The 27,106-nt window shown below is 44.3% G+C and overlaps 2 protein-coding genes and 1 non-coding gene across 5 annotated transcripts in view; 1 reads left to right on the plus strand and 2 right to left on the minus strand.

Moving 5' to 3' along the window:
• Positions 1-938: 938 nt before the first annotated feature.
• On the minus strand, positions 939-5,536 carry LOC110495490 (protein jagunal homolog 1-B). 2 transcript variants are annotated; one of them, XM_021570766.2, is made up of 3 exons: positions 5,392-5,536; positions 2,127-2,236; positions 939-1,949 (listed from the first exon to the last, which is right to left on the minus strand). In XM_021570766.2, the coding sequence occupies exons 2-3, from the start codon at positions 2,213-2,215 to the stop codon at positions 1,487-1,489; spliced, it is 552 nt and encodes a 183-aa protein (XP_021426441.1). In that variant the 5' UTR covers positions 2,216-2,236; positions 5,392-5,536; the 3' UTR covers positions 939-1,486. The 2 variants fall into 2 exon arrangements, with proteins under 2 accessions (XP_021426441.1, XP_021426442.1); XM_021570767.2 differs by having other exon boundaries at positions 2,127-2,224; positions 5,392-5,528.
• Positions 5,537-8,910: 3,374 nt separating this feature from the next.
• The window catches only part of LOC110495489 (collagen alpha-1(VIII) chain), a 30,026-nt gene continuing 11,830 nt past the window's right edge, over positions 8,911-27,106 (minus strand). Inside the window, exons 1-3 of one of the 2 annotated variants that reach the window (XM_036951891.1) lie at positions 21,989-22,464; positions 13,705-14,089; positions 8,911-12,276 (exon numbers count right to left, since the gene is read on the minus strand). In XM_036951891.1, the coding sequence (XP_036807786.1) occupies positions 10,328-12,276; positions 13,705-14,086 (2,331 nt within the window). In that variant the 5' untranslated portion in view covers positions 14,087-14,089; positions 21,989-22,464 and the 3' untranslated portion in view covers positions 8,911-10,327. Of the gene's footprint in view, positions 12,277-13,704; positions 14,090-21,988; positions 22,465-27,106 lie in introns of those variants that run through there. The other variant, XM_021570765.2, reaches the window with a different exon arrangement.
• LOC118941229 lies at positions 16,766-16,818 on the plus strand. The gene has a single exon (XR_005037558.1). It is a non-coding gene; the product is annotated as a U7 small nuclear RNA (small nuclear RNA).

A 27,106-nucleotide genomic window follows, 5' to 3' on the forward strand; every position in this document is an offset into this window, starting at 1 on the left:
AAACTATTTGTGAAAATATTAAATGTAATTTTAGCTTCTAAATGAGAATTGGTTTTCATGAGTGAACTTTGCTCAACTCAGTGGCCCCGCCCATGTGAACAGACATCGGTTGTAAACTATGAAACACGGCCCTCTCTCCCAACCCTATATAAGCCCCTTTCTGAAAATGTAACTTTCTGTTCCAAGGACGTGCGGACTTGAGGTCCCCACGTTGAAAGGACAAGTACCACCTACAGAACCAACCTCAGAAAGAACCTAACGAAATTAGCATCGAATTTCAATGTGAAGGTGACGACCTACATGCCAGAAGGTTGAATTTCGACTATACCAGCCAGAATATAGCATGAGCTTAAAGTATGGCATGAACTTTGAACTCTTATTCATTAAAGAAGTGATACCTCCTAGCCATTGTGTTAGCGCAGCAGCTGTAGATGTGGGCAAGGAGAGGACGGACAGAGTATCAGTCCTACCACACGACGACAGTACTACCAAGTAGCCGTTCTACCACCAGACATTCTTCAAAGGACAACCCGGCCTCCCATCTACGACCAACCGATCGAAGCGCAGCTCAGAGTAAATATTTATTACATTTTCCTTTTCCAAATGGGCGGTTATTTAGAATGCATAAGATTCCGTATTTACGATAGAGTAGCTGCCTACAGCCCGATAGACACAATCTTTTTGCTCCCCAACCCCCTTTCTGTATGTAACCAGCCGTCATATCTGTTCCGTCCGCTAGGGACGTTATCCTTTATGACATTTGTAATCAATGTATGATCCATTCTGTGTAGATGTAATTCTGTGTGATTATTTAGTAAATAAATACACCACATTTTGTATTGCTGATTCAACTTGTTAGCCAGGGTTCGTGAAGATAACCAAGAATGTACAACTTTCAGATGAGACTGAATAAGGCAACGATTAAATACGGACTACTATTGATGTAAAAGATTACCAGGTCTTTAAGAGTTTATTCGGAAGATAACAGCTCTATAAACATTATTTTGTGGTTCCCTGACTTTCTAGGTAATTATTTACCTTATTAGCTCAAATCAGGTAATATTAGTTACAGAGAAATTATTTTATAGAACAGCATGCCATATCACCTAATCCGGCATAGCCAAAGACACAACTGTATCCCTCACAGATTATGGCAGCCAGCTCCATAGATCAGGACTGAGACATAAAGAGGACGGTTTCTAAAGGCAGCAGAACAGGTCAACATTAAACCCTGGAGTCTCAGACAACTCCAGTCTTAATCTGTCCACAGGCACCAGAGCCAAGAGATGAGATAATGGAGGTTAGAGGGTTACCAGGAAGACGACAGGACAGTCTGAGTATTCCAATTAGTCCTACAACTATCAATTAGGGATGGGGATGTAGAATTCAAATATAGATGGAAGATGGGCCTAGAAGTGGTGTCAGACAGTGGCAGGCAGCAATAGTCATTCCTTGTCAGTTGTTTAAATAATTTAGTCCTCTATCCTCATTTCTTCTTCTTGTCTTGTGTGGAGGTGAACCAGGCGTCTAGCAGCTTCTTGCTGTAGTAGATCTGCCAGCCGTGCACCTGCACCGCGATCACCATCACCAGGTACATGACGGACACGGCAGAGAAGCCGAAGATGAAGCGGTAGGCCTTGCCGTGGCGGTACAGCTGCTGGGCCACCGGGAACATCTCCATGCCCCCGTAGATGAGCGGTGCTATGCAGAAGAGGCCGGCACTGATCATGGAGATCACCAGGTAGCTGATGTTGTTTTTGGGCAGGGCCATGAAGCTGAAGAGGGAGGGGATGACACTGAGCAGGTAGGGGTACTCCCACTGGTAGGGAGCAGCCACCACACTGTGGGACACTAGGTTCAGCTGGCTCACTGTCACCTGGGCAGCTAAGAGGAGCCAGATCAGAACATGGACGATGTTCAGCTTACGGATCTCGGACTTGAGGGCGACACTGATGAGAAAAACAGAGGAGAAGCACAAGAATGTGATGTTTCAAATGGGTCACTGTGAACAAAACCTGTCATCTTGTTTTATGTAGGCACTTAACCCTAATCGCTCCTGTAAGCCGGTCTGGATAAGAGCGTCTGCTAAATGACTAAAATGCATTAACATTCAAATGAGAGCGAACCTCATCTGGTAGTGTGAGGCCACTCTCTCGCGGTGCTGAAAGTCACTTCCATCTGTGCCAGTAGCTCGAGGTCCAGCTCGGGAAGCCATGGTTCCCGCCTGTCCAAAAAACTCAAAGTAAAACATGTCATTCATTGTGTTAGAGCTTTCTAAGGTGCTCATTAGTGCTCATTAGTTATTTCACAACTGCAGATAAGTATACAGCATTCGCTATCACTCTCGAAGACATTGTAACCTAATGGCAGTCTAATTACATTAGACAACTAGCCTTTAAAATAATAGAACTAATACAATTTGTATGAAATGAGCAATACCAATGAATTAATAATTGCATTAGTCACATGCTCTGTAAACAGGTGTAGACTAACAGTGAAATGCTTACTTACGGGCCCTTCCCACAATGCAGAGAGAATAATAGAAAGACAAAAAATAATAAATACACAATGAGTAACGATTACTTAGCTGTATACACAGAGTACCAGTACTGAGTCAATGATAACATGGCTGTATACACAGAGTACCAGTACTGAGTCAATGATAACATGGCTATATACACAGAGTACCAGTACTGAGTCAATGATAACATGGCTATATACACAGAGTACCAGTACTGAGTCAATTACAACATGGTTATATACACAGAGTACCAGTACTGAGTCAATGATAACATGGCTGTATACACAGAGTACCAGTACTGAGTCAATGATAACATGGCTATATACACAGAGTACCAGTACTGAGTCAATGATAACATGGCTATATACACAGGGTACCAGTACTGAGTCAATGATAACATGACTATATACACAGGGTACCAGTACTGAGTCAATGATAACATGACTATATACACAGGGTACCAGTACTGAGTCAATGATAACATGGCTATATACACAGAGTACCAGTACTGAGTTAATGATAACATGGCTATATACACGGGGTACCAGTACTGAGTCAATTATAACATGACTATATACACAGAGTACCAATACTGAGTCAATGATAACATGACTATATACACAGAGTACCAGTACTGAGTCAATGATAACATGGCTATATACACGGGGTACCAGTACTGAGTCAATGATAACATGGCTATATACACGGGGTACCAGTACTGAGTCAATGATAACATGGCTATATACACGGGGTACCAGTACTGAGTCAATGATAACATGGCTATATACACGGGGTACCAGTACTGAGTCAATGATAACATGACTATATACACAGAGTACCAGTACTGAGTCAATGATAACATGCCTATATACACGGGGTACCAGTACTGAGTCAATGATAACATGACTATATACATGGGGTACCAGTACTGAGTCAATGATAACATGACTATATACACAGAGTACCAGTACTGAGTCAATGATAACATGGCTATATACACAGAGTACCAGTACTGAGTCAATGATAACATGACTATATACACAGAGTACCAGTACTGAGTCAATGATAACATGACTATATACACAGAGTACCAGTACTGAGTCAATGATAACATGACTATATACACGGGGTACCAGTACTGAGTCAATGATAACATGACTATATACACAGAGTACCAGTACTGAGTCAATGATAACATGGCTATATACACGGGGTACCAGTATTGAGTCAATGATAACATGGCTATATACACGGGGTACCAGTACTGAGTCAATTATAACATGACTATATACACAGAGTACCAGTACTGAGTCAATGATAACATGACTATATACACAGAGTACCAGTACTGAGTCAATGATAACATGACTATATACACAGAGTACCAGTACTGAGTTAATGATAACATGGCTATATACACGGCGTACCAGTACTGAGTCAATGATAACATGACTATATACACAGAGTACCAGTACTGAGTCAATGATAACATGGCTATATACACGGGGTACCAGTACTGAGTCAATTATAACATGACTATATACACAGAGTACCAGTACTGAGTCAATGATAACATGGCTGTATACACAGAGTACCAGTACTGAGTCAATGATAACATGGCTATATACACGGGGTACCAGTACTGAGTCAATTATAACATGACTATATACACAGAGTACCAGTACTGAGTCAATGATAACATGGCTGTATACACAGAGTACCAGTACTGAGTCAATTATAACATGACTATATACACAGAGTACCAGTACAGAGTCAATGTAATTGAGGTAGATATTTACATATAGGTAGGGGTAAAGTGTTTAGGCAACAGGATAGATAATAAGCAGTATCTGCAGAGTATGTGATGACTCAAAAGGTAGATATTTGGTTACTATTTAACAGTCTTATGGCTAAGGGGTAGATGCTGTTCAGGGTCCTGTTGGCAGTAGGTACCGCCTGCCGTGCGGTAGTACAGATAACAGTCTTCTGGCTAAGGAGTAGAAGCTGTTCAGGGTCCTGTTGGCAGTAGGTACCGCCTGCCGTGCGGTAGTACAGATAACAGTTTATGACTTGTGTGAATAAGGTCTATGCATTAGGCTAATAGATTAGTTGAGGCATAAATGCATAAATGACTGGTACAAAGCATAGCTGATTCTCCTAGTTTTCCTGAAGGTTACCCAGTTAACTTGACAGTGGACACATGAGGATGATGGGCATGTGGATTAACACTAGCTTGGCTACCCTCTGCTTTCCTGTCCCCTTCTGCTGGCTTATCAGATAACGCCAGGCCAGGTGAGGATGATTTCTAGTTAGCCAGTAAAATATTTAAATCCCCCTGTGGACTATTTAGAAAGAACTGAGAGGCCCTTGTGTTAAAACATTCATCAACAGGTCTGATTCTAATACAGTTTTAAGACCGAGTTAGTTAGCTAGCTAGCAAGCACCATCAGCTATTAGTATGTAGTTTATAAAACGATCTGCTGCTTGTAAACTAAACAAGCATGCTCACAGTTCGTCCTGGACTGTGAGTGGGGAAATGCATGACAATGTAACGTTACAAGTCAAAATGTAAAAAGTCACCCAGACAATTTTAAAGTTACCAAGCTAGCTAGCATCATCAGCTATTAGTATGCAGTTTCTAAATCGACCAGCTGTTTGTACTAAGCAAGCATGATCACCGTTCGTCCTGGATTGTAAATGAGGAAATGCATGACAATGTACAAGTCAACTTTGTGGTACTGCTAGCCAACTTGCCAACTTAGTGGTACTGCTAGCTTAAGTCTCATTGCCGTAGACGCCTTGCAAAAACAAAATACAGACAACTGCGAATAAAGTTTAGTTTGCTAGACATAAGTTAATGTAATACTTACTGTATTTTCAGTACAACAATAGTCGTTACACGTTCAATTAACAAACTTATTGCGATTAAACTCGGTGGACATTCCTCCTTTCTCCCGTAGACATGTGCAATACGGAAGTGTTGACTATTCAGTCTGTGATTGGACAGATGACTGAACGGATGGTAGTGAGGGACAATCCAAAAAGTTATACTACAGTTGGAAACGGAAACGCTCATTGCGACAGGCTATGATCTTCTTCTTCTTCGTGAGGTTCGAAATACGTTTGTTAATTGAACGTTTAAAAATCCTTTGAACAATATTTTAAATCCATTACACTTTGTGATACAAAATAGGAAAAGGGGAAACGGGAAAAATAAATATTTTTAATTACCCTACCAACTAACCTTACACTCATTAAAACCCACCACCTTATTTCACTACTTTAACCGTATCTGATTCTACCCCAGGCCAACGACCTGAGAGGACGGGACACTACCACTCAACACACCCTGTAACTCTTCTGAAGTCAAATCGTACACCCAAGTACTTTTCTGCAGCTGCCACCACAACATATATTTTCTGTGACTTACATTCCATCACTGTGGTACAGTTGATAACCATTGCTAAGGAGCCAACCTTACTGAAACATACAGTATATCGCTCATTAGCCTATCCCTCTGTTCTGGCACAGATCTACTATTCACAGGGATCCTCTCAGAATCCCTTACACTTTATCCACCTTCCTCTACCTTCTTCACTGCCTCATAATAGGACATCTTCTGCACTACTCTGACCCTAGCCACCTCAACCTGCCTCTCTCGCACCGGACACCTCCAATTCTCCGCAACATGGGCACAGTTGACACACACATTTTTTCCATCGAAACTACACATTGCTCTGTCCCATGTCCTCCTTCACACTTCCCACATCTTGGATTATCCCTCCTGCACAAAGCTGCAACTTGCCCATAAATGTGACACCTACAGTGGGGCAAAAAAGTATTTAGTCAGCCACCAATTGCGCAAGTTCTCCCACTTAAAAAGATGAGAGGCCTGTAATTTTCATCATAGGTACACTTCAACTATGACAGACAAAATGAGAAAAAAAATCCAGAAAATCACTTTGTAGGATTTTTAATGAATTTATTTGCAAATTATGGTGGAAAATAAGTATTTGGTCAATAACAAAAGTTTATCTCAATACTTTGTTATATACCCTTTGTTGGCAATGGCAGAAGTCAAATGTTTTCTTTAAGTCTTCACAAGGTTTTCACACACTGTTGCTGGTATTTTGGCCCATTCCTCCATGCAGATCTCCTCTAGAGCAGTGATGTTTTGGGGCTGTTGCTGGGCAACACAGACTTTCAACTCCCTCCAAAGATGTTCTATGGGGTTGAGATCTGGAGACTGGCTAGGCCACTCCAGGACCTTGAAATGCTTCTTACGAAGCCAGTCCTTCGTTGCCCGGGCGGTGTGTTTGGGATCATTGTCATGCTGAAAGACCCAGCCACGTTTCATCTTCAACGATACATGGCCCCATTCTTTCCTTTACACGGATCAGTCGTCCTGGTCCCTTTGCAGAAAAACAGCCCCAAAGCATGATGTTTCCACCCCCATGCTTCACAGTAGGTATGGTGTTCTTTGGATGCAACTCAGCATTCTTTGTCCTCCAAACACGACGAGTTGAGTTTTTACCAAAATTTTATATTTTGGTTTCATCTGACCATATGACATTCTCCCAATCTTCTTCTGGCTCATCCAAATGCTCTCTAGCAAACTTCAGACGGCCCTGGACGTGTACTGGCTTAAGCAGGGGGACACGTCTGGCACTGCAGGATTTGAGTCCCTGGCGGCGTAGTGTGTTACTGATGGTAGGCTTTGTTACTTTGGTCCCAGCTCTCTGCAGGTCATTCACTAGGTCCCCCCGTGTGGTTCTGGGATTTTTGCTCACCGTTCTTGTGATCATTTTGACCCCACGGGGTGAGATCTTGCGTGGAGCCCCAGATCGAGGAAGATTATCAGTGGTCTTGTATGTCTTCCATTTCCTAATAATTGCTCCCACAGTTGATTCTTTCAAACCAAGCTGCTTACCTATTGCAGATTCAGTCTTCCCAGCCTGGTGCAGGTCTACAATTTTGTTTCTGGTGTCCTTTGACAGCTCTTTGGTCTTGGCCATAGTGGAGTTTGGAGTGTGACTGTTTGAGGTTGTGGACAGGTGTCTTTTATACTGATAACAATTTCAAACAGGTGCCATTAATACAGGTAACGAGTAGAGGACAGAGGAGCCTCTTAAAGAAGTTACAGGTATGTGAGAGCCAGAAATCTTGCTTGTTTGTAGGTGACCAAATACTTATTTTCCACCATCATTTGCAAATATTCATTAAAAATCCTACAATTGTGATTTTCTGGATTTTTTTTTCTAATTTTGTCTGTCATAGTTGAAATGTACCTATGATGAAAATTACAGGCCTCTCTCATCTTTTTAATTGGGAGAACTTGCACAATTGGTGGCTGACTAAATACTTTTTTGCCCCACTGTATAACACCGCAGTGTATTCTATGATATTCATTTGTTTGTAGCTATATGAGAGATGCATAACTAGTGGTCTGTCAAATATAAATAGATTCTTTATGTAAACATTCAGCAGCAAATGCATTATATTGAATTTTGTGAGTGTATGCAGTGTTGTACAGGTATTGACAAAAATGATGACGATGATCTTCTTGAAAACAGTGAGTAACCAACAATAGCATGTGTTGGACCCTCGTTACCACTGCAGTCCTTAATGCTCGAATCAGTTTTGTTTTTGAAATCCGTTTTGGAATACTGGCTGTACAAACAGCAAGTTACAAGTGACCAAATGGGATATGTGTATGTTCAGACAGCAGTCATTTGCTGACATGGCTATGGCAGTTGTCATAGTAATGACAGGTGTGTGTGCGCAGTGGTGTAGGCTGATTGGTGGTGGTGCTTGTGGTTCCTATCTCTCAAAAGTTATGTAACAGGCTAAGGTGACAACAATGCCTGCCATGGACGTTTACTAGTTGCTTTAAATGTTCAAAATCATAGTGTAAGAACTCAAAGGATAAGATGATTCAACTTTAAAAACAAGTCCTTTTTGGATAGCCATAGCAGTCAACTAGCTCGCTAGGTAGCACATTCACTAATTTGCTTGTAAACAATTAACAAGCAAGTTGGCTACCACATGTTCTTGTCAAACTGTCAGAGTGGCCAGCAAGCAGCAAGATCTGCCAAATAAGTCAGATTAGACAGTTCAGACTCAAGTCGCATGGCCAGGACTCAGATTTGTATCTGATTTCATACCACCTACGAAGATAATTTGAAATGTGGCTTGAAATATCTGATTCCATGTGCTTTTTGGCAGTTCAGATGGCAGGAAAAATAACAGATAAAAATCGGATATACAATTTTTTTTGATTTGAGTCACTTCAAAATGCCAATGTGAACACAGCTTGTGTGCAGGCCAAATGTGAACACCGCTTGTGTGCAGGCCCAATGCAACAAGTAGCAATTGAAGAAGACAACACATTGTTTTAATCACTTCATCTTTATTTAGAAAAACAATAATAGTGCCAAAAACATTATACTAAGTCCTTCATTTGGTTATATGTTTAGCACCATTGTCAGGTAACGTTTCTTTTTTCCTTCAAGGCAGTCTCAACAGGTATACACATTTACAATTTCAGACAAAATCAGTAGTTAAACAAATAAATGACAGAGAGGAATACTGCCACATACCTTAGAGAAGTGTGGTTGACTTTTAAACTTAATGTGCATATTGGAAATGTTGACTATACACACCTTCAATCTCCCATAACTCCCATTTATTTATTAATGCACAACAGATGAAATGGGCAACTTACAACCAAATGTCTTCACTATGTTGCATATCAATTTTATTTTATTTTAGGTTCCAAACCATGAAACCATCTCATTTCCAAATATGATATCAATAAATAAAAATGGTAGACACTACTGCATAATCTGGAACAACGTGAATAAATTGATGATGATAAAAAAGAAATCAATCTGTCGTGGAGGAACTATGGGATCAGGAAAATCATGTTGTTAAAGGGGAACATACTGTGAATGTAACAGTGTTACTTATATGCCAAAAGTATAATCTGGCATGAAATAAAGACATTAGAATGTCTTCTGAAAAGTCCACACATGGAAGAATAACCTCTGAAGAATAATTGTGTACTAACATTAGGTATGCATGACAGGTAAAGCTGATGCGTTGATGCTTGCTTATGAAAGCTGCGGCAGACGGCTAGCCCTTTAGTGGCGTCATAATGGCTGTGACTGTTGGAATGCTAAGAACGGATATACTGAGTGCACATAACATAAATCTGATATGCAAATATAAAATACAAACAAATGCTATGTATTCACATAAGGAGAAGAACATGTTGGGCAAATGTAATAATTCCATCCTGAAAATAGTTCTCTTTAATAAAAAATAACACACGGTTTCCAATGTAATATGCTGCTATCCACAGTAGCGCCATAGCATGTCAGCAACCATGTTTTCTCTATAAACACTGTCAATCACGTGAGGTGGATGACACTGCTACAACTGGGATAGTCAGTATTCTCAATCATTTGCAACATTTTTACCCCCTATTAACCAAAAGAAATTGTAATTTGCAAAATTATCTGAATATCAACATGCAGACATCTCAAATAATTTATCTGAGGGTTTTGCCAAATTAATTTCTGGGGTAAATTAAATGTATTGCAGAGATTGATTTTTATTTTTTTTTCACCCATCTAATACTGCAATACAAAGGCAGAAACATACTATAGCTGTAGCACTCCTGCATACTTCTGAGCCGAGTTTTCACCGTTGTCATGTGTCACTATTGAGGTCAACATTTTAAAATGAATAAAACAGCTATGGAGTGAGTTGTGGTGTGGATGCCCTTTTTGTTGTTGTTGATCTTTACATTGGGTACAATAAATATCCGGAGAATGAAGAGTGGACATATTGACCGGCATAAAGTCCTGCTGCCTGGTCAGATGGAAGCTGTACATGCACAGTGTCTCCTTGCTGTAAGGGGAGCACAGCACTCCCTGACGCCTGGTCCAGGCTGCCCTTTTTGTACTCATCATATGTGTACATCACAGGCTCATTGTTCTTGACCAGCGCCACCCACACATTCGCTCCTTTGCAGTGGACGTGGTAAGCAAAGTAATAGATTCCCGGTATGGTACAGCTGAAGACGCCGGTTTGGGGATTGTAGTCCTGATGGCCATTGTACAGGAGCTTGTCGAAGACCACAGGGGAGCCTACGGGGGGGAAAGGATTGGTGAGCTGAGCCGTGAATGCTGGCATCTCCAGGCCGTTCCTGTCCCCTCCATTCTTTGGTTTCTTGTAACCGCCTTGTTTAAGACCGTCCAGACCAGGACCCAGCTCAGGGAGGATTTCACCAAGACCAGGTGGTTGGGTGGGGGGTCCGGGTGGGCCAGGGGGACCAGGTTGTCCTGGTTGTCCAGGCTGACCAGGGGGTCCACCGTTGCCAGGTTTCCCTTGGGGCCCTAAAGCGCCTGGAACACCAGGTTTACCTTCGCCGGGGTAGCCAGGTTTCCCTGGAGGACCAAGCTCGCCTTTTGGCCCAGGAAGACCGGGAGGACCAAGTGGCCCACCTGGACCAAAATTTCCAGGGATTCCCTTGGGTCCCTGGTGACCTTTTTCTCCAGGCATTCCACCTTCTCCCCTTGAACCGGGCATTCCAGGAGCTCCAGGGAGGCCAGGTAACCCTTTGTGGCCGTTATCCCCTTTCGGACCCAGTGGCCCTGGTATACCTCTCGGTCCTGGTTGACCACCCTCTCCAGGATACCCACCCTGTCCAGGAAGCCCTGGAGGCCCTGGCTCACCTTTAGGACCTGGCAGCCCCTTTGGCCCTCCATTGCCACCTTCTCCCTTCGGACCTGGGAAACCAAGACCCCCAGGTGGCCCAATGGTACCGGGCAGGCCCGGTGGCCCGTTGGGTCCAGGAAGGCCTTCCTGCCCTGGGAGACCTCCATGACCTTTGTCACCTTTTGGGCCTGGAGCTCCAGAAAAACCTCCATGTCCTTTGTCTCCTTTTGGTCCAGGATATCCTGGCTTTCCGTAACCAGGTAGGCCTGAGCCCCCTGGCAAACCTGGTGGGCCTGATTCCCCTTTACCGCCTGGGAACCCTGGTTGTCCTGGCAAACCATCATGCCCGGGCTTGCCAATACCTGGTAGCCCAGGTGGTCCTGGTTCTCCCCCTTCACCTGGTGGACCAGCAAGTCCTCCTTCTCCAGGTGGGCCTGGTTTTCCTGCCCCCCCGGGCAATCCTGGTAGTCCATTCAGACCTGGTTTTCCAACCCCTGGCAAACCCCCTTGACCAGGAGGCCCAGGAGGTCCACCAGGTCCTTTCAAACCTGGCAATCCTGGCAAGCCAATCCCTTTGTCTCCCTTGGGCCCAGGAAGACCAGGCAATCCAGGTATGCCCTTGTGTCCAGGCTCCCCTCGAGGCCCAGGCTGCCCAGGCAGTCCCTGACCCCCTGGCTTCCCGATGCCTGGCAGGCCTGGTGGCCCTGGAAGACCTGGCCCCCCAGGCATCCCCATTGGTCCTACATCCCCACCAGGACCAAGGTCGCCCTTCGGACCAGGCTGGCCACCTCCACCAGGTTTACCGGGCATTCCCGGCATTCCTGGTTTTCCTATCCCAGGATACCCTTGGGGACCAGGAGGGCCTGGTTTTCCATGGGGGCCGGGCATCCCTTGACCTAGCATCCCTGGAGGGCCCTGTGGTCCTGGAGGCCCTTGGGCTCCTGGTGGCCCCTCGGGACCAGGACCCTGTAGTCCCCTATCATCAGGTGGTGGGCCTCCAAGGCCTTTCCCATTACTGGGATATGACTGACCTGTGGATGACATCAATTAGCATTTATCATGATTTACTGACTTGAGTTAGTGACTTGAGTATCTCATTGAGCACATAGGAACATGACCAATTAATATGCATGGACATTTGGGTAAGCCCAATGTACCTTCAACCGTAGATGATGGGCCAAATTATTATCTTTGAAAATGAATGCTAAAAGCTGACTTTAATGTCCTCCTTGGACACAGGGTGCTGATAGTGGATGTTAAAAGCATGTTACATTTCCTAGTTATCTATCAAACATACTTTCTTTCCGCCTTCTCTGATTCCTTGCTTGATTGTTGAAAATGTCAAAATACACATTTATGTGAAATGTCTTACACTCTTAGAAAAAAGGTTTCCAAAAGGGTTCTTCGGCTGTTCCCATAGGAGAACCCTTTTTTGTTCCAGGGAAAACACTTTTTGGTTCCATGTAGAACTCATACCTGGTTCATACCTGGAACCAAAAAGGTTCTTCAAAGGGTTCTCCTATAGGGACAGCCAAAGAACCCTTTTAGGTTCTAGATCACACTTTTTTTCTCAGTGTGTACAGTATCTGCAATATGCCGTATTTAAATAAATCAAATCAAAGTGTATTGGTCACCTACAAAGATGTGCAGGTGTTATAGCAGGTGCTGCGAAATGGTTAGGATGCTAGCTCCAACAGTGCAATAGAATGACTCGCAAATACAATACAAATAGTAAAACATCTAAACAAGAAATCAAGAAATAGCAGAATGAGTCCAATTAACAATCCAGTGGTAGGTATATTAGAATGAGCATGTGTCAGAATCCAGAAAATAAATATGTGGTGTGTATAGACAGTATATCATTTGGAAGGAAAATGGTTTGTATAGTAGTAGCTATATTAGGATGAGCTATGTGGAGAACACAGTACAGACATACGCAGTGAATAAACAACAGTGTATTTTGCCTGCTTAACATGTGATTTGTCAAGGATGCTTTTATAACCCATGAGCTGGATCTGATTTCCTGTGGATGTTAGGACAGATGAGAAGAATCTTGGAAAAGCAGTTGAGAGGTGTTTTGAATGGAACTAACATGTCAGAGACGGGGTAATGGTTTCATGTCAGCACTGCACCATGAACCTCGGGTTGTACCATACTGTCCATGTTGGCTTTCCCTTCAAACCCACATTGGTGGCCATGTCCATGATCCAATTTCAAATCTATATATTAGCCTACACTCTTAGAAAAAAAGGTGAACAAAAGGTGCTATCTGGAACCTAAAACGGTTCTCTAGCTGTCCCCACAGGAGAACCCTTTGAAGAATCATTTTTAGTTCCAAGTAGAACCCTTTTGGTTCCATGTAGAACCAAAAAAGGGTTCTCCTATGGGGACAACCAAAGAACCATTTTTTTTCTAAGCGTGTACATTTCTGTGATGTAGACAATCTATTAAAATCTCACCTTTTCCCTTGCCCTTATTGGGTGGCATCTGGGGTTGTTCGTGCATCTGTGGAAGCATCTGTGGAAGCTCTTGCCCATACTGTGGTAGCACATATGGAATCTCTTTGCCATATGGCATATGTTGTGGCATTTCCTTCCCGTATTGTTGCTTGGGCAGCCCGTCCCCATTCCCGTTCCCATTCCCGTTCCCATACCCGTTCCCTAGGGGCATGTGAGGTATCTGTTGCATGGGCTGGTGCTGCTGGGGAAGGTGCTGCTGGGGAAGGTGCTGCTGCGGCTGCTTGTGCCCATAATATGCCGCCCCGCGGGCATGGTGGCGTAGTACTAGACACAGCTGGAGTGCCACCACCAATAGATGAGTAGAGGGGAGGGGCTTGGCCATGTCCTAGGCGAGAGAGAGGGCAGGTCAGCAGAATGAGATTTTCAAGACCATATAATGAGTTAAACAGAGGTATTCTGACAGATACATTAGAGAAAATGTATGGCAGTACAATAACCCCTCGCCGAAGTTTCTCGGAATCCTGAGAGCTATGATAAGTGTGCTATTTAACATTTTGTAGCAAGGACTCAGGATGCGCACTATAAACATATGACTATACACAGCGAGGGACTCCCAACATTTAAAAATCCATCTTGTTGTGGAACAGATAATAAATAGTTCTGACAAGTTAAATCACATGGATTTGAGTTTAATACTGCCAGGGTGGACAGCCAGGCCACTCCTCAAGGGCAGACATTTTTGGCTCTGAAACCACAACACTCTTATTCAGAGGTGGGGTTTTGAGTTACTGGGCGGGTAGGAAAAGAGAGCGAGCTCCTTGTTGTTGTGGATATCAGTTCCTGCTCTAATGAAGAGATGTGTTTTGCATCGTTGAGAAGCGAATGTGCAACATTTAGAACTGAAAATAATCAGACGCGTTACTTCGAAGCTTCACACAGTACAGTTGTTACTGATCCAGTGGGCCTACCCCAGTGTAACGAGGGAAGAGGTGATTCATCATACGACTCTATTTCTGTATTTTTAAAGTCATATATCTTGATGACTTGATTGTTGACACGCAAAACATTTTGAGATAATATCAACAGACTAATGAAAGAAATACCAAAAGAAGAGTTTTAACACTACAGTATGCTTGTTTGGGTTTTAAAGAGAACATTTGGTTCAAACAAGGTGTTAGAGTACATTTGGAGGGACACTGAGCTAGCTGTAAGATTACTGTTGATCAGTGGAGGCTGCTGAGGGGAGGACGACTCCTAATAATGGCTGGAACGGAGCCAATGGAACGGCATCAAACAGATGGAAACCATGTGTTTGTATTTGATACAGTACCATTCCACTGATTCGGCTCCAGGCATTACTCACGAGCCCGTTCTCCACCAACCTCCTGTGCTGTTCATACATTATGATTAGTCTTATTCCAGACACCTAGACAAACCAACTGTGAAAGGTGAGGAGTTAGATGCAACATGGCAGAGTTTAAACATGAGTCCTCACAGCGCATCTATTCCCACTGGGCAAAAACTGGTTGAATCAACGCTGTTTCACATAATTTCAACAAAATAAATCCTGTGACGTTGAAGCAACGTGGAAAAATGATTGGATTTGCTCATCAGTGTAAGGGAATTTAATTTTTTCACCCAAATTTGTACCTAAATCCAATGGCATGGTGACATTGTTTGTGGATTTCACTTTGAATTCACGTTAATTGACAACTCAACCAAATGGAAATCAAAACTAGACTTTTGAACAGACGTCTGTGCACAGTGGGTTGTCAGTATATGCTAAGTACATGCAGTACAACACTGAAATGGCATTTAAGTGACCTACTCAGACCAAAGGAAAAGCAATGACTAAATGGACAATTGGCATGTGTGGTTCTTGTAGACATCAGCATGGACCACAGACTACCATACCACCTGAATCAAGTCATTTATGGTCTGACTTGGCAAAAACATCTCTGCTTTCACTAACCATTTAATGCACAGTTTGTCTACGCAGTAACCATTTGTACGTGCTCAACACTGGATAAAATGACCTCACTCTGTCCAAGTCAAGGTTGTGATTCTCCATGCTTTCATAAGAATCAGTCTGGCCAGGCTGTGAACAGGAGAGAACAGCAGTGAATCAATTTATATCCCACATGCCAGATGTATTATGTCTCAGAAAACAAGCAGGAAGCAAGGGAACAGGATAACATTTGGTTTAATGCTCAGCCAAAATGAATTGCCCTAAAAAAGCTTCAATGCTGACTTCATCAAGTCTTGGTTGTGACAGACTGCTTAGAAACAGGAGGTCGGCACATTGGACCTAGTCAAAGCTACGGAACACTTTGACTTTCAGGGTTTTCCAAATTTCACTAATGTCATCGGTCCTGTTGATCAAACATCTTTAAAATGTTTACTGGTAGAATTAAGCATCATTTCTCATTCAAAACCACTGTAGGAGCATACCAGGAACAACGTGTTGATGGAATTGATGTATCCCATGAGCCAGTGCGAAATAAGAAAAACACATAAACACCAAATCACTCCACACTGTTCCTTAACACTGCCAACTACCAAGCTATGAAAGCACCATAATATACATCCAGACCTTCGCGTTTTTACCATGATGTCTTGGAAATGAGCACATTACCATGTCATTAGACTGAAGGGCGCTACCCACATAAAAAATACTACAGTTTACTATAGAATACTACACTACTTATTATAGAATTCTGTATAAAACTGTAGTATGCTATAGAGTACTAAACTACACAGTGTAGTATTCTTTGATCATGTGTAGTACTTAGTATAGAATTTTGTAGTATACTATAGTAAATAATAGTGTTATCCGCAAATAAATACTATAGTAAATAGTATATAAATGTCAGCAAAAACACTAATTTGCATATACCCTGCCCATTCCCCATATCCCAATTTGTGCCAGCCATAAGTAAGAAACCTACATGCCAAGTATAGACCATAATTATATTGTGTTCCGTATGGCGATTGAAAAGAGCAGAAGCTCTGAACTACCTGTTCAGACCCCAGTCCAACCTTTCTACCTACATGTTATGGAAAATGTGCTCTTTTAGTATTTCTCCAGTTGGTTTCCTCAAAGCGAAAACCCCCACTTCTATGTCAAAGATAATGCAACTTAAACACTATAGTAAATACTGCAGTATACTTCAGTCCACAGAAACACTACAGTGAATACAACAGTATTCCTACCATGGTATACACTAGAGTGGTTTGTCAAGTGGGTAGGCTGTTGGAGCCACACAAATTAGAGGGCTGCCGACAGTGTTACACAGTCCACCCGCTCACTGTTAATGCAATGTCAGTGTTGTGTCAGCTAACATTGGCTCAGCCAGCAGACATTCCAATTTCAGCTACAAATTCTTTGTGTATAGTGTAAGTAGTGGATCTGTAGACATGAATATGGTTGATGTTTTCACTCTATACACTGCGAAGGCTGCCAGACTGTATTCATGGATAACATTTGTAGGCCTATAGTGTACAGTAACTCACCACATCATAACCTGTTGCATTGTGGGGGGACGTGTGCTGTAGGCCGGTGACTATTTATTCAATTATTCTATTTCCCTCTGCTTATTTTGCTTTAGTGTTTTAATAGCAACATCAGCCATTTTGTTAGAGTTTGGAATTGGTTTTGGAAAGCAGCGCTGGATGGATTCTCCTCACCAGAATAGCAGTCATTACGTTGATGAATAACACACGAGAAGTCATGGGAATAATGCCTCTATTATTCCAACCACCAATATTAAAATAATACAATTACAATAAGTCCATGGAGGAAGCATCAAGAGGCTGTGCCACATGTCAGTGTAGAGCAGACCAGAGAGGAAGAATGGCCTGTAATATTCACTCTGTTCATTCTCAGAGCAACAACATGAGTGGAGCTACGCCCATTCCCTTCATTCCATGAACGACCTCCTATCCCCTGTAATTACACTGTGCTGTGTAAAGAGAAACATTGATCTGCACAGCAAAAATACAAAACGGTGTGGATTACCCTCACAGAAAAAAAACAGGATTTCACATCAAATTCAACAACGTGATCACATGACAAGGTGTGTTTTTGTGATCATGTGAGATTCAGGGTCCCGTTAGGTGTTGTATATGTAACCTCTGTGGTCACTCACCTGCACACCTCTTAACTTGTTTTGATCTGCACTGTGTCTTTCATTTGTCTTTTCTGTCAGAATAACCTAAACTAAAACACTCTGGTTCTGGGTTGCAGCACGATCTCATAAACACAAGTTGTCTGACATGTCTTTCTCTCTCTTTCTGCTCTTTCTACAAAATGATGATGGAAAGTTCAACTGTGTGTTTGTCTAATATTTTTGGTTGTGTGTATTTATTCCTTGTGTCACTATTTCAATGTTTTATTGAAATTGTTGTCTTTATCTTTAACTCTGCATTGTTTTAAAAGGACCCGTAAGTAAGCATTTCACTGCTTGTGTGCACCTGTTGTTTACGATGAATGTGACAAATCAAATTGGATTTGATGTAATCTCTTTGACCACAAGAGGGCGCGAAGCCCAATCATTTCACTCTCCACACATCTACAGTAGCGGAGAAGATACCCCTGATACCTATACCTCACCCTTTAACTAACATCCTACTTTCACCACTAGGGGGCAGAAATCAGTACAACACTTGACAGACGCAGTGAAGACATCATGAGAAAATAGCATTTGTACCTTGTGTTATGGCAAGTTGTGATTCTGGACGATTGAGAATTTGTTTTAAAAACAATTTGCGGCCAATTAGCTCACACACACACACGCTTCCATAGAAGGCCAAACCCAAACGCCCTCCACACCCTGGATGTGTGTACATTCCTCTTTTCCTTTATTTTCCTTTCCCATCCTTCCCTCCTTCCCTCAATCCCCTCCTTTCCTCCTTCCTCTCTCCGCCGGCCCGTCGCTGAGTAAGGAAGAGAGAGAGTCACGTTTCCCCTCAGAGTGAGTTGTTCCACACAGACAGCACATGCTGCTAAATGGGAGATGATTAGAGACAGGAACCTAGGACGTGACTGTATGTGTGTGTGTTTCTGCGTGTGTGTGTGTATGTGTGTGTTTCTGCGTGTGTGTGGACACAACACCGCACTCCGCTGGGCCGCACTACTCCTTGAAACATGGACCAGGTCTCAGGAGATTTGTACAACGCTGCCAAGTGATCGGTGCAATAATAAACATAAGGTGTGAATGTATGTAAGCTTCCCTCACGCTCACGGTCGTCTTTACTGTTCTCTCAGCCGCGCTGAGCGCTGAGATCAAAGCATTGACTTATGGAGAGAAGATGTTTATTCTGCCTGCTGAAATAACCTCCCAAGTTGTTCTATTGTGGAAAGATTAGTTACACTTGTGTAAGCGGTGTGAAATGACTGGCTAGTTAGCCGGGCGCGCTGTGGGGCATTTCAATCAGTGATGTCACTCACTCTGAGACCTTGAAGTAGTTGTTCCCCTTGCTCTGCAAGGACTGCAGCTTTTGTGGAGCGATGGGTAACGATGCCTCGAGGGTGACTGTTGTTGATGTGTGCAGAGGGTCCATTCAAGCCCAGGTTGGGGGAAGGAGAGGGACGGAAGCAAAACTGTGACACTTGGTGTGAGGAGAAAAGGCACTAGTACAGAGATCAATCTGTACTCTACATAACACCCTTCAGACATCGAATATGTCTGTCTGACTGTCTGTCTGACTGTGTCACGCCCTGACCTTAGTATTTTTTGTTTTCTTTATTGTTTTGGTTAGGTCAGGGTGTGACATGGGTGATGTATGTGTTTTTGTACTGTCTATGGGTTTTGTAGGTGTCCCCAGTACTCGTGCTTAGCCCGTTGCGCTACATCCCAGCTCCCTGCATCTGCCGGGCTAGGGTGAGGATCCAGCCAGGACAAATGGTGCCAGCCCTGCTCTCCAAACAGCCAGTGTGTCTCCTCGTGCCAGGGTATCCTGCGCCTGCGTTGTGCACTGTGTCTCCCGTATGTCTGCACAGCCCAGTGCGTCCTGTAACTGCGCCCCTCACGTGTCCTGGGCTAGAGTCACCATCCAGCCAGGACGGGTTGTGCAGGCCATTAGCTCGAGACCTCCAGTGCGTCTTCACGGTCCGGTCTATCCAGTACCACCAGTGCCAACACCACGCACCAGACCTCCAGTACGCCTCCACAGCCCAGTACATCCTGTTCCTCCTCCCCGCACTCGCCCTGAGGTGCGTGTCTCCAGCCCGGTACCATCAGTGCCGGCACCACACACCAGGCCACCAGTGCGCCTCTAGGGTCCAGTACTCCCTGTTCCTGCTCCTCGCACTCGCCTTGAGGTGCGTGTCCCCAGCCCGGTACCACCAGTGCCGGCACCAGGCCTATAGTGCGCCTCGGCAGTCCAGTACGTCCTGTTCCTCCTCCCCGCACTCGCCCTGGGGTGCGTGTCCTCGGCCCAGTACCACCAGTGCCGGCACCACGCACCAGGCCACCAGTGCGCCTCCAGGGTCCAGTACTCCCTGTTCCTGCTCCTCGCACTCGCCCTGAGGTGCATGTCCCCAGCCCGGTACCACCAGTGCCGGCACCACGCACCAGGCCTATAGTGTGCCTCGGCAGTCCAGTACGCCCTGTTTCTCCTCCCCGCATTCGCCCTGAGGTGCTGTGTTCTCGGCCCAGTACCACCAGTGCCGGCACCACGCACCAGGCCTCGCCAGTCCAGAGCGTCCGGCAACAGTACCCAGTCCAGAGCGTCCGGCGACAGTACCCAGTCCAGAGCGTCCGGCAACAGTACCCAGTCCAGAGCGTCCGGCAACAGTACCCAGTCCAGAGCGTCCGGCAACAGTACCCAGTCCAGAGTGTCCGGCAACAGTACCCAGTCCAGAGCGTCTGGCGACAGTACCCAGTCCAGAGCGTCCGGCGACAGTACCCAGTCCAGAGCGTCCGGCGACAGTACCCAGTCCAGAGCGTCTGGCGACAGTACCCAGTCCAGAGCGTCCTGCAACAGTACCCAGTCCAGAGCATCCGGCAACAGTCTACAGACCGGAACCTCCTACGACAGGCCGCAGACCGGAACCTCCTACGACGGGCCGCAGTCCGGAACCTACCACGACGGGCGGCAGTCCGGAACCTACCACGACGGGTCGCAGTCTGGAACCTACCACGACGGGTTTCAGTCTGGAACCTACCACGACAGGTCGCAGTCTGGAAACTACCACGACGGGTCGCAGTCTGGAACCTACCACGACGGGTCGCAGTCTGGAACCTACCACGACGGGTCGCAGACCGGAACCTCCTACGACGGGTCACAGTCCGGAACCTACCACGACGGGTCGCAGACCGGAACCTACCACGACGGGTCGCAGTCTGGAACCTACCACGACGGGTCGCAGTCTGGAACCTACCACGACGGGTCCAAGTCCCGAACCTACCACGACGGGTCCCAGTCCGGAACCTACCACGACAGGTCCCAGTCCGGAACCTACCAGTCCGAATCCGCCAGAGTCTCCCTCCAGTCCGGATGCGCCAGAGTCTCCCTCCAGTCCGGATCCGCCATAGTCTCCCTCCAGTCCGGATCCGCCACTCACTCCAGACTCGACCATCAGTCCAGTGGCGTCCTCTAGTCCGTGGTCGGCGGTGAGGGTTCCCGCTCCAGAGACATTAAGTAAGGGTGAAGTGGAGCGGGGTACGTCCTGAGCCAGAACCGCCACCTCGGAGTCATGCCCACCCACACCCTCCCATATAGGTTTAGGTGTGCGGCCGGGAGTCCACATCTTTGGGAGGGGGGGGGGGGGGGGGGGGGGGGGGTACTGTCACACCCTGACCTTAGTATTTTTTGTTTTCTTTATTGTTTTGGTTAGGTCAGGGTGTGACATGGGTGATGTATGTGTTTTGTACTGTCTAGGGGTTTTGTAGGTTTATGGGGTCGTTTACTATCTAGGTGTTTATATATGTCTATGGTTGCCTAGATTGGTTCTCAATTAGAGGCAGCTGTTTATCATTGTCTCTAATTGGGAACCATATTTAGGCAGCCATCTTCTTTGGGTATTTCGTGGGTTATTTTCTATGTCTAGTTGCCTGTGTCTGCACTAGTATTATTATAGCTTCACATTCGTTTTTTTTATAGTTTGTTAAGTGTTTTTCGTCTTTATTAAAAGTATGTATTTATCTTGGTCTCCTCCATACGACGAATGTGACAGACTGTCAGTCTCTTTTTTTATTGAACAATTACGCACGTCCATTTCCTTCCTCCATGACCTGCTAACCTCTTGACCTGACAAACAGAAAAATCCTGCTCCTCTTACCCTTAGTGTCTCCTCTCCTCAAACCCAAGGGCCTGTCGCGATGACGACCTAACCTCTCACTCTGTCCTTTGGCCCACAGGTCTCTGTACTTTCCCTCTGTTTTTGGTGGTGTTGGAGTTGGGCTTCCCGAGGCATGAGACTGCTTGTGACTCTGGCCGCAGGTCTCTGTACTTTCCCTCTTGTTTTTGGTGTTGGAGTTGGGGGCTTCCCAAGGCATGAGACTGCTTTTGACTCTGGCCACAGGTCTCTGTACTTTCCCTCTGTTTTTGGTGTTGGAGTTGGGGGCTTCCCGAGGCATGAGACTGCTTGTGACTCTGGCCACAGGTCTCTGTACTTTCCCTCTGTTTTTGGTGTTGGAGTTGGGGGCTTCCCAAGGCATGAGACTGCTTGTGACTCTGGCCCGCAGGTCTCTGTACTTTCCCTGTTTTTGGTGGTGTTGGAGTTGGGGGCTTCCCGAGGCATGAGACTGCTTGTGACTCTGGCCACAGATCCGATACGTTGCGGTGCAGTGCAGTCTAGGGCCCTGCTACAGAACGATGATGAATGAGATATCCTGGAGCACCATGACTTTTCTCAGACAGCTGCGGTTTTAACACTGAGCTGCCATCTCCATCTCACTGCCCTGCCCAACTTGGCCGTCATACAGCACTGGACAGTAGTAGAGGTGTTATCACTATGAACAGTAGTCGAGGTGTTATCAATATGAACAGTAGTAGAGGTGTTATCACTTTGAACAGTAGTAGAGGTGTTTTCACTATGAACAGTAGTAGAGGTGTTTTCACTATGAACAGTAGTAGAGGTGTTATCACTCTGGACAGTAGTAGAGGTGTTTTCACTATGAACAGTAGTTGAGGTGTTTTCACTATGAACAGTAGTTGAGGTGTTATCACTCTGGACAGTAGTAGAGGTGTTATCACTCTGGACAGTAGTAGAGGTGTTATCACTCTGGACAGTAGTAGTGTTATCACTCTGGACAGTAGTTGAGGTGTTATCACTCTGGACAGTAGTAGAGGTGTTATCACTCTGGACAGTAGTAGAGGTGTTATCACTCTGGACAGTAGTAGAGGTGTTATCACTCTGGACAGTAGTAGAGGTGTTATCACTCTGGACAGTAGTAGAAGTGTTATCACTATGAACAGTAGTAGAGGTGTTATCACTCTGGACAGTAGTAGAGGTGTTATCACTCTGGACAGTAGTAGAGGTGTTATCACTCTGGACAGTAGTAGAGGTGTTATCACTCTGGACAGTAGTAGTGTTATCACTCTGGACAGTAGTTGAGGTGTTATCACTATGAACAGTAGTAGAGGTGTTATCACTCTGGACAGTAGTAGAGGTGTTATCACTATGAACAGTAGTAGAGGTGTTATCACTCTGGACAGTAGTAGAGGTGTTATCACTCTGGACAGTAGTAGAGGTGTTATCACTCTGGACAGTAGTAGAGGTGTTATCACTCTGGACAGTAGTTGAGGTGTTATCACTCTGGACAGTAGTAGAGGTGTTATCACTCTGGACAGTAGTAGTGTTATCACTCTGGACAGTAGTAGAGGTGTTATCACTCTGGACAGTAGTAGAGGTGTTATCACTCTGGACAGTAGTAGTGTTATCACTCTGGACAGTAGTTGAGGTGTTATCACTCTGGACAGTAGTAGAGGTGTTATCACTCTGGACAGTAGTAGAGGTGTTATCACTCTGGACAGTAGTAGAGGTGTTATCACTCTGGACAGTAGTAGAGGTGTTATCACTCTGGACAGTAGTAGTGTTATCACTCTGGACAGTAGTTGAGGTGTTATCACTATGAACAGTAGTAGAGGTGTTATCTCTCTGGACAGTAGTAGAGGTGTTATCACTATGAACAGTAGTAGAGGTGTTATCACTCTGGACAGTAGTAGAGGTGTTATCACTCTGGACAGTAGTAGAGGTGTTATCACTCTGGACAGTAGTAGAGGTGTTATCACTCTGGACAGTAGTTGAGGTGTTATCACTCTGGACAGTAGTAGAGGTGTTATCACTCTGGACAGTAGTAGTGTTATCACTCTGGACAGTAGTAGAGGTGTTATCACTCTGGACAGTAGTAGAGGTGTTATCACTCTGGACAGTAGTAGAGGTGTTATCACTCTGGACAGTAGTAGTGTTATCACTCTGGACAGTAGTAGTGTTATCACTATGAACAGTAGTAGAGGTGTTATCACTCTGGACAGTAGTAGAGGTGTTATCACTCTGGACAGTAGTAGAGGTGTTATCACTCTGGACAGTAGTAGAGGTGTTATCACTCTGGACAGTAGTAGAGGTGTTATCACTCTGGACAGTAGTAGTGTTATCACTCTGGACAGTAGTTGAGGTGTTATCACTATGAACAGTAGTAGAGGTGTTATCACTCTGGACAGTAGTAGTGTTATCACTATGAACAGTAGTAGAGGTGTTATCACTCTGGACAGTAGTAGAGGTGTTATCACTCTGGACAGTAGTAGAGGTGTTATCACTCTGGACAGTAGTAGAGGTGTTATCACTCTGGACAGTAGTAGTGTTATCACTCTGGACAGTAGTTGAGGTGTTATCACTATGAACAGTAGTAGAGGTGTTATCACTATGAACAGTAGTAGAGGTGTTATCACTCTGGACAGTAGTAGTGTTATCACTCTGGACAGTAGTTGAGGTGTTATCACTCTGGACAGTAGTAGAGGTGTTATCACTCTGGACAGTAGTTGAGGTGTTATCACTCTGGACAGTAGTAGAGGTGTTATCACTCTGGACAGTAGTAGAGGTGTTATCACTCTGGACAGTAGTAGAGGTGTTATCACTCTGGACAGTAGTAGAGGTGTTATCACTATTTACGGTATTAGAGTATACAAAATGCTTCAGTCTGGTTTTAGACCCCATCATAGCACTGAGACTGCACTTGTGAAGGTGGTAAATGACCTTTTAATGGCATCAGACCGAGGCTCTGCATCTGTCCTCGTGCTCCTAGACCTTAGTGCTGCTTTTGATACCATTGATCACCACATTCTTTTGGAGAGATTGGAAACCCAAATTGGTCTACACGGACAAGTTCTGGCCTGGTTTAGATCTTATCTGTCGGAAAGATATCAGTTTGTCTCTGTGAATGGTTTGTCCTCTGACAAATCAACTGTAAATTTCGGTGTTCCTCAAGGTTCTGTTATAGGACCACTATTGTTTTCACTATATATTTTACCTCTTGGGGATGTCATTCGAAAACATAATGTTAACTTTCACTGCTATGCGGATGACACACAGCTGAACATTTCAATGAAACACAGTGAAGCCCCAAAATTGCCCTCGCTAGAAGCCTGCGTTTCAGACATAAGGAAGTGGATGGCTGCAAACTTTCTACCTTTAAACTTGGACAAAACAGAGATGCTTGTTCTAGGTCCCAAGAAACAAAGAGTTCTTCTGTTGAATCTGACAATTAATCTTGATGGTTGTACAGTCGTCTCATAGAAAACTGTGAAGGACCTCGGCGTTACTCTGGACCCTGATGTAAAGCTCCGGGTGTCGTGGGTGTGGAGTCAAATGCAGGAGACAGAGAGTTCAATGCTGTGCGTCTTTTAATAGCACCAACGCGCCACAGGGTGCTCACAAAAGTTACGTTCCCAAACACAGGGAATCAAAATGTACAATGGAAAAAATCACGACCAGGCACTAACACGTGCCTCTTACAACAGAGCCGACCGAAGGTTACATTGAAATAATCCCGCACAACAACCAGGCGGGCCGGCTGTCTAATAAAGACAAACTAATTAAACATAAACAGGTGATACCACTAAACATACAAGGAGGGGGAGGAAAGACAATCAGTGGCAGCTAATAGGCCGGTGACGACGACCGCCGAGCGCCACCCGCCCGGGAAGGGGGAACACCCTCGGTCGGACTCGTGACACCTGATCTCTCTTTTGACGAACATATCAAGGACAGCTTTTTTCCATCTACGTAACATTGCAAAAATCTGAAACTTTCTGTCCAAAGATTATGCAGAAAAATTATTCCATGGTTTTGTTACCTCTAGGTTAGACTGTACCTTTAAAAAAGCTGGACTATGAGGACACACAAACACACACACATTGTTTTTTAGTTGTGGTGTTGGTAAATTGTTGTGTTTTAAAAGTTGTGACTGTCCTTGTCTTTCAGTGTTCTGTTGCTTGTCATGTTTTGTGACTGTCTTTGTCTTTCAGTGTTCTGTTACTTGTCATGTTTTGTGACTGTCCTTGTCTTTCAGTGTTCTGTTACTTGTCATGTTTTGTGACTGTCCTTGTCTTTCAGTGTTCTGTTACTTGTCATGTTTTGTAGACCCCAGGAAGAGTAGCTGATGCTTCTGCAAAAACTAAGAGGGAACCAAATAATCAAATACAAAGATGAACCCAATATTTTATATACAGCAGGTTTTTAAAGAGTATGATCTGTTTCGTGTTTTCATTTTTGCAAAAGAAAAAATACTGGTATCGTCTCGGCCCTAATATATAGTATAATTTATATCTGTGTCCATATTGTCTACAAGTTTCTAGTATATAGACTTTCTGGTTCAAGAGAAAATCAACAAAATAATGAAAAAAGCTAATCAACATTATTTTCAGCTAACTCTGCAACTCTCCAACTTTTGTATTATTTCATAACTGCCACCAGTCTGGCACCAACACATTTACAACAAAGACAAATTGACTTAGAAAACTAAATAGAAGTGTGTAAAAAAAATACAGATAAATGATATTTCATGCTGAAACCCTCATATTAAACACCAATGGAATTCACTGAGCGGATGGTTTGTATTTAGAATAATGTTTTACAGCTTTGTCATTCTATTTTTTTAATAGTCAAAGTTTAGACACACCTAATCATTCCAGGGTTTTTCTTTATTTGGACTATTTTCAACATTGTAGAATAATAGTGAAGACATCAAAACTATAAAATAACACATATGGAATCATGAAGTAACCAAAAAAGTGCTAAACAAATCAAAATATATTGTATGTTTGAGATTCTTCAAAGTAGCCACGCTTTGCCTTGATGACAGCTTTGCACACTCTTGGCATCCAACAGTGATCAGCGAGACAATTATTCCCAGACTCAGAAGACATCCCTTAGGCTTCATGTCGGAAATGACTCTGA

The sequence above is a fragment of the Oncorhynchus mykiss genome, chromosome 18, assembly GCF_013265735.2.
Source record: "Oncorhynchus mykiss isolate Arlee chromosome 18, USDA_OmykA_1.1, whole genome shotgun sequence".
Classification (NCBI taxonomy): Eukaryota; Metazoa; Chordata; class Actinopteri; order Salmoniformes; family Salmonidae; genus Oncorhynchus; species Oncorhynchus mykiss.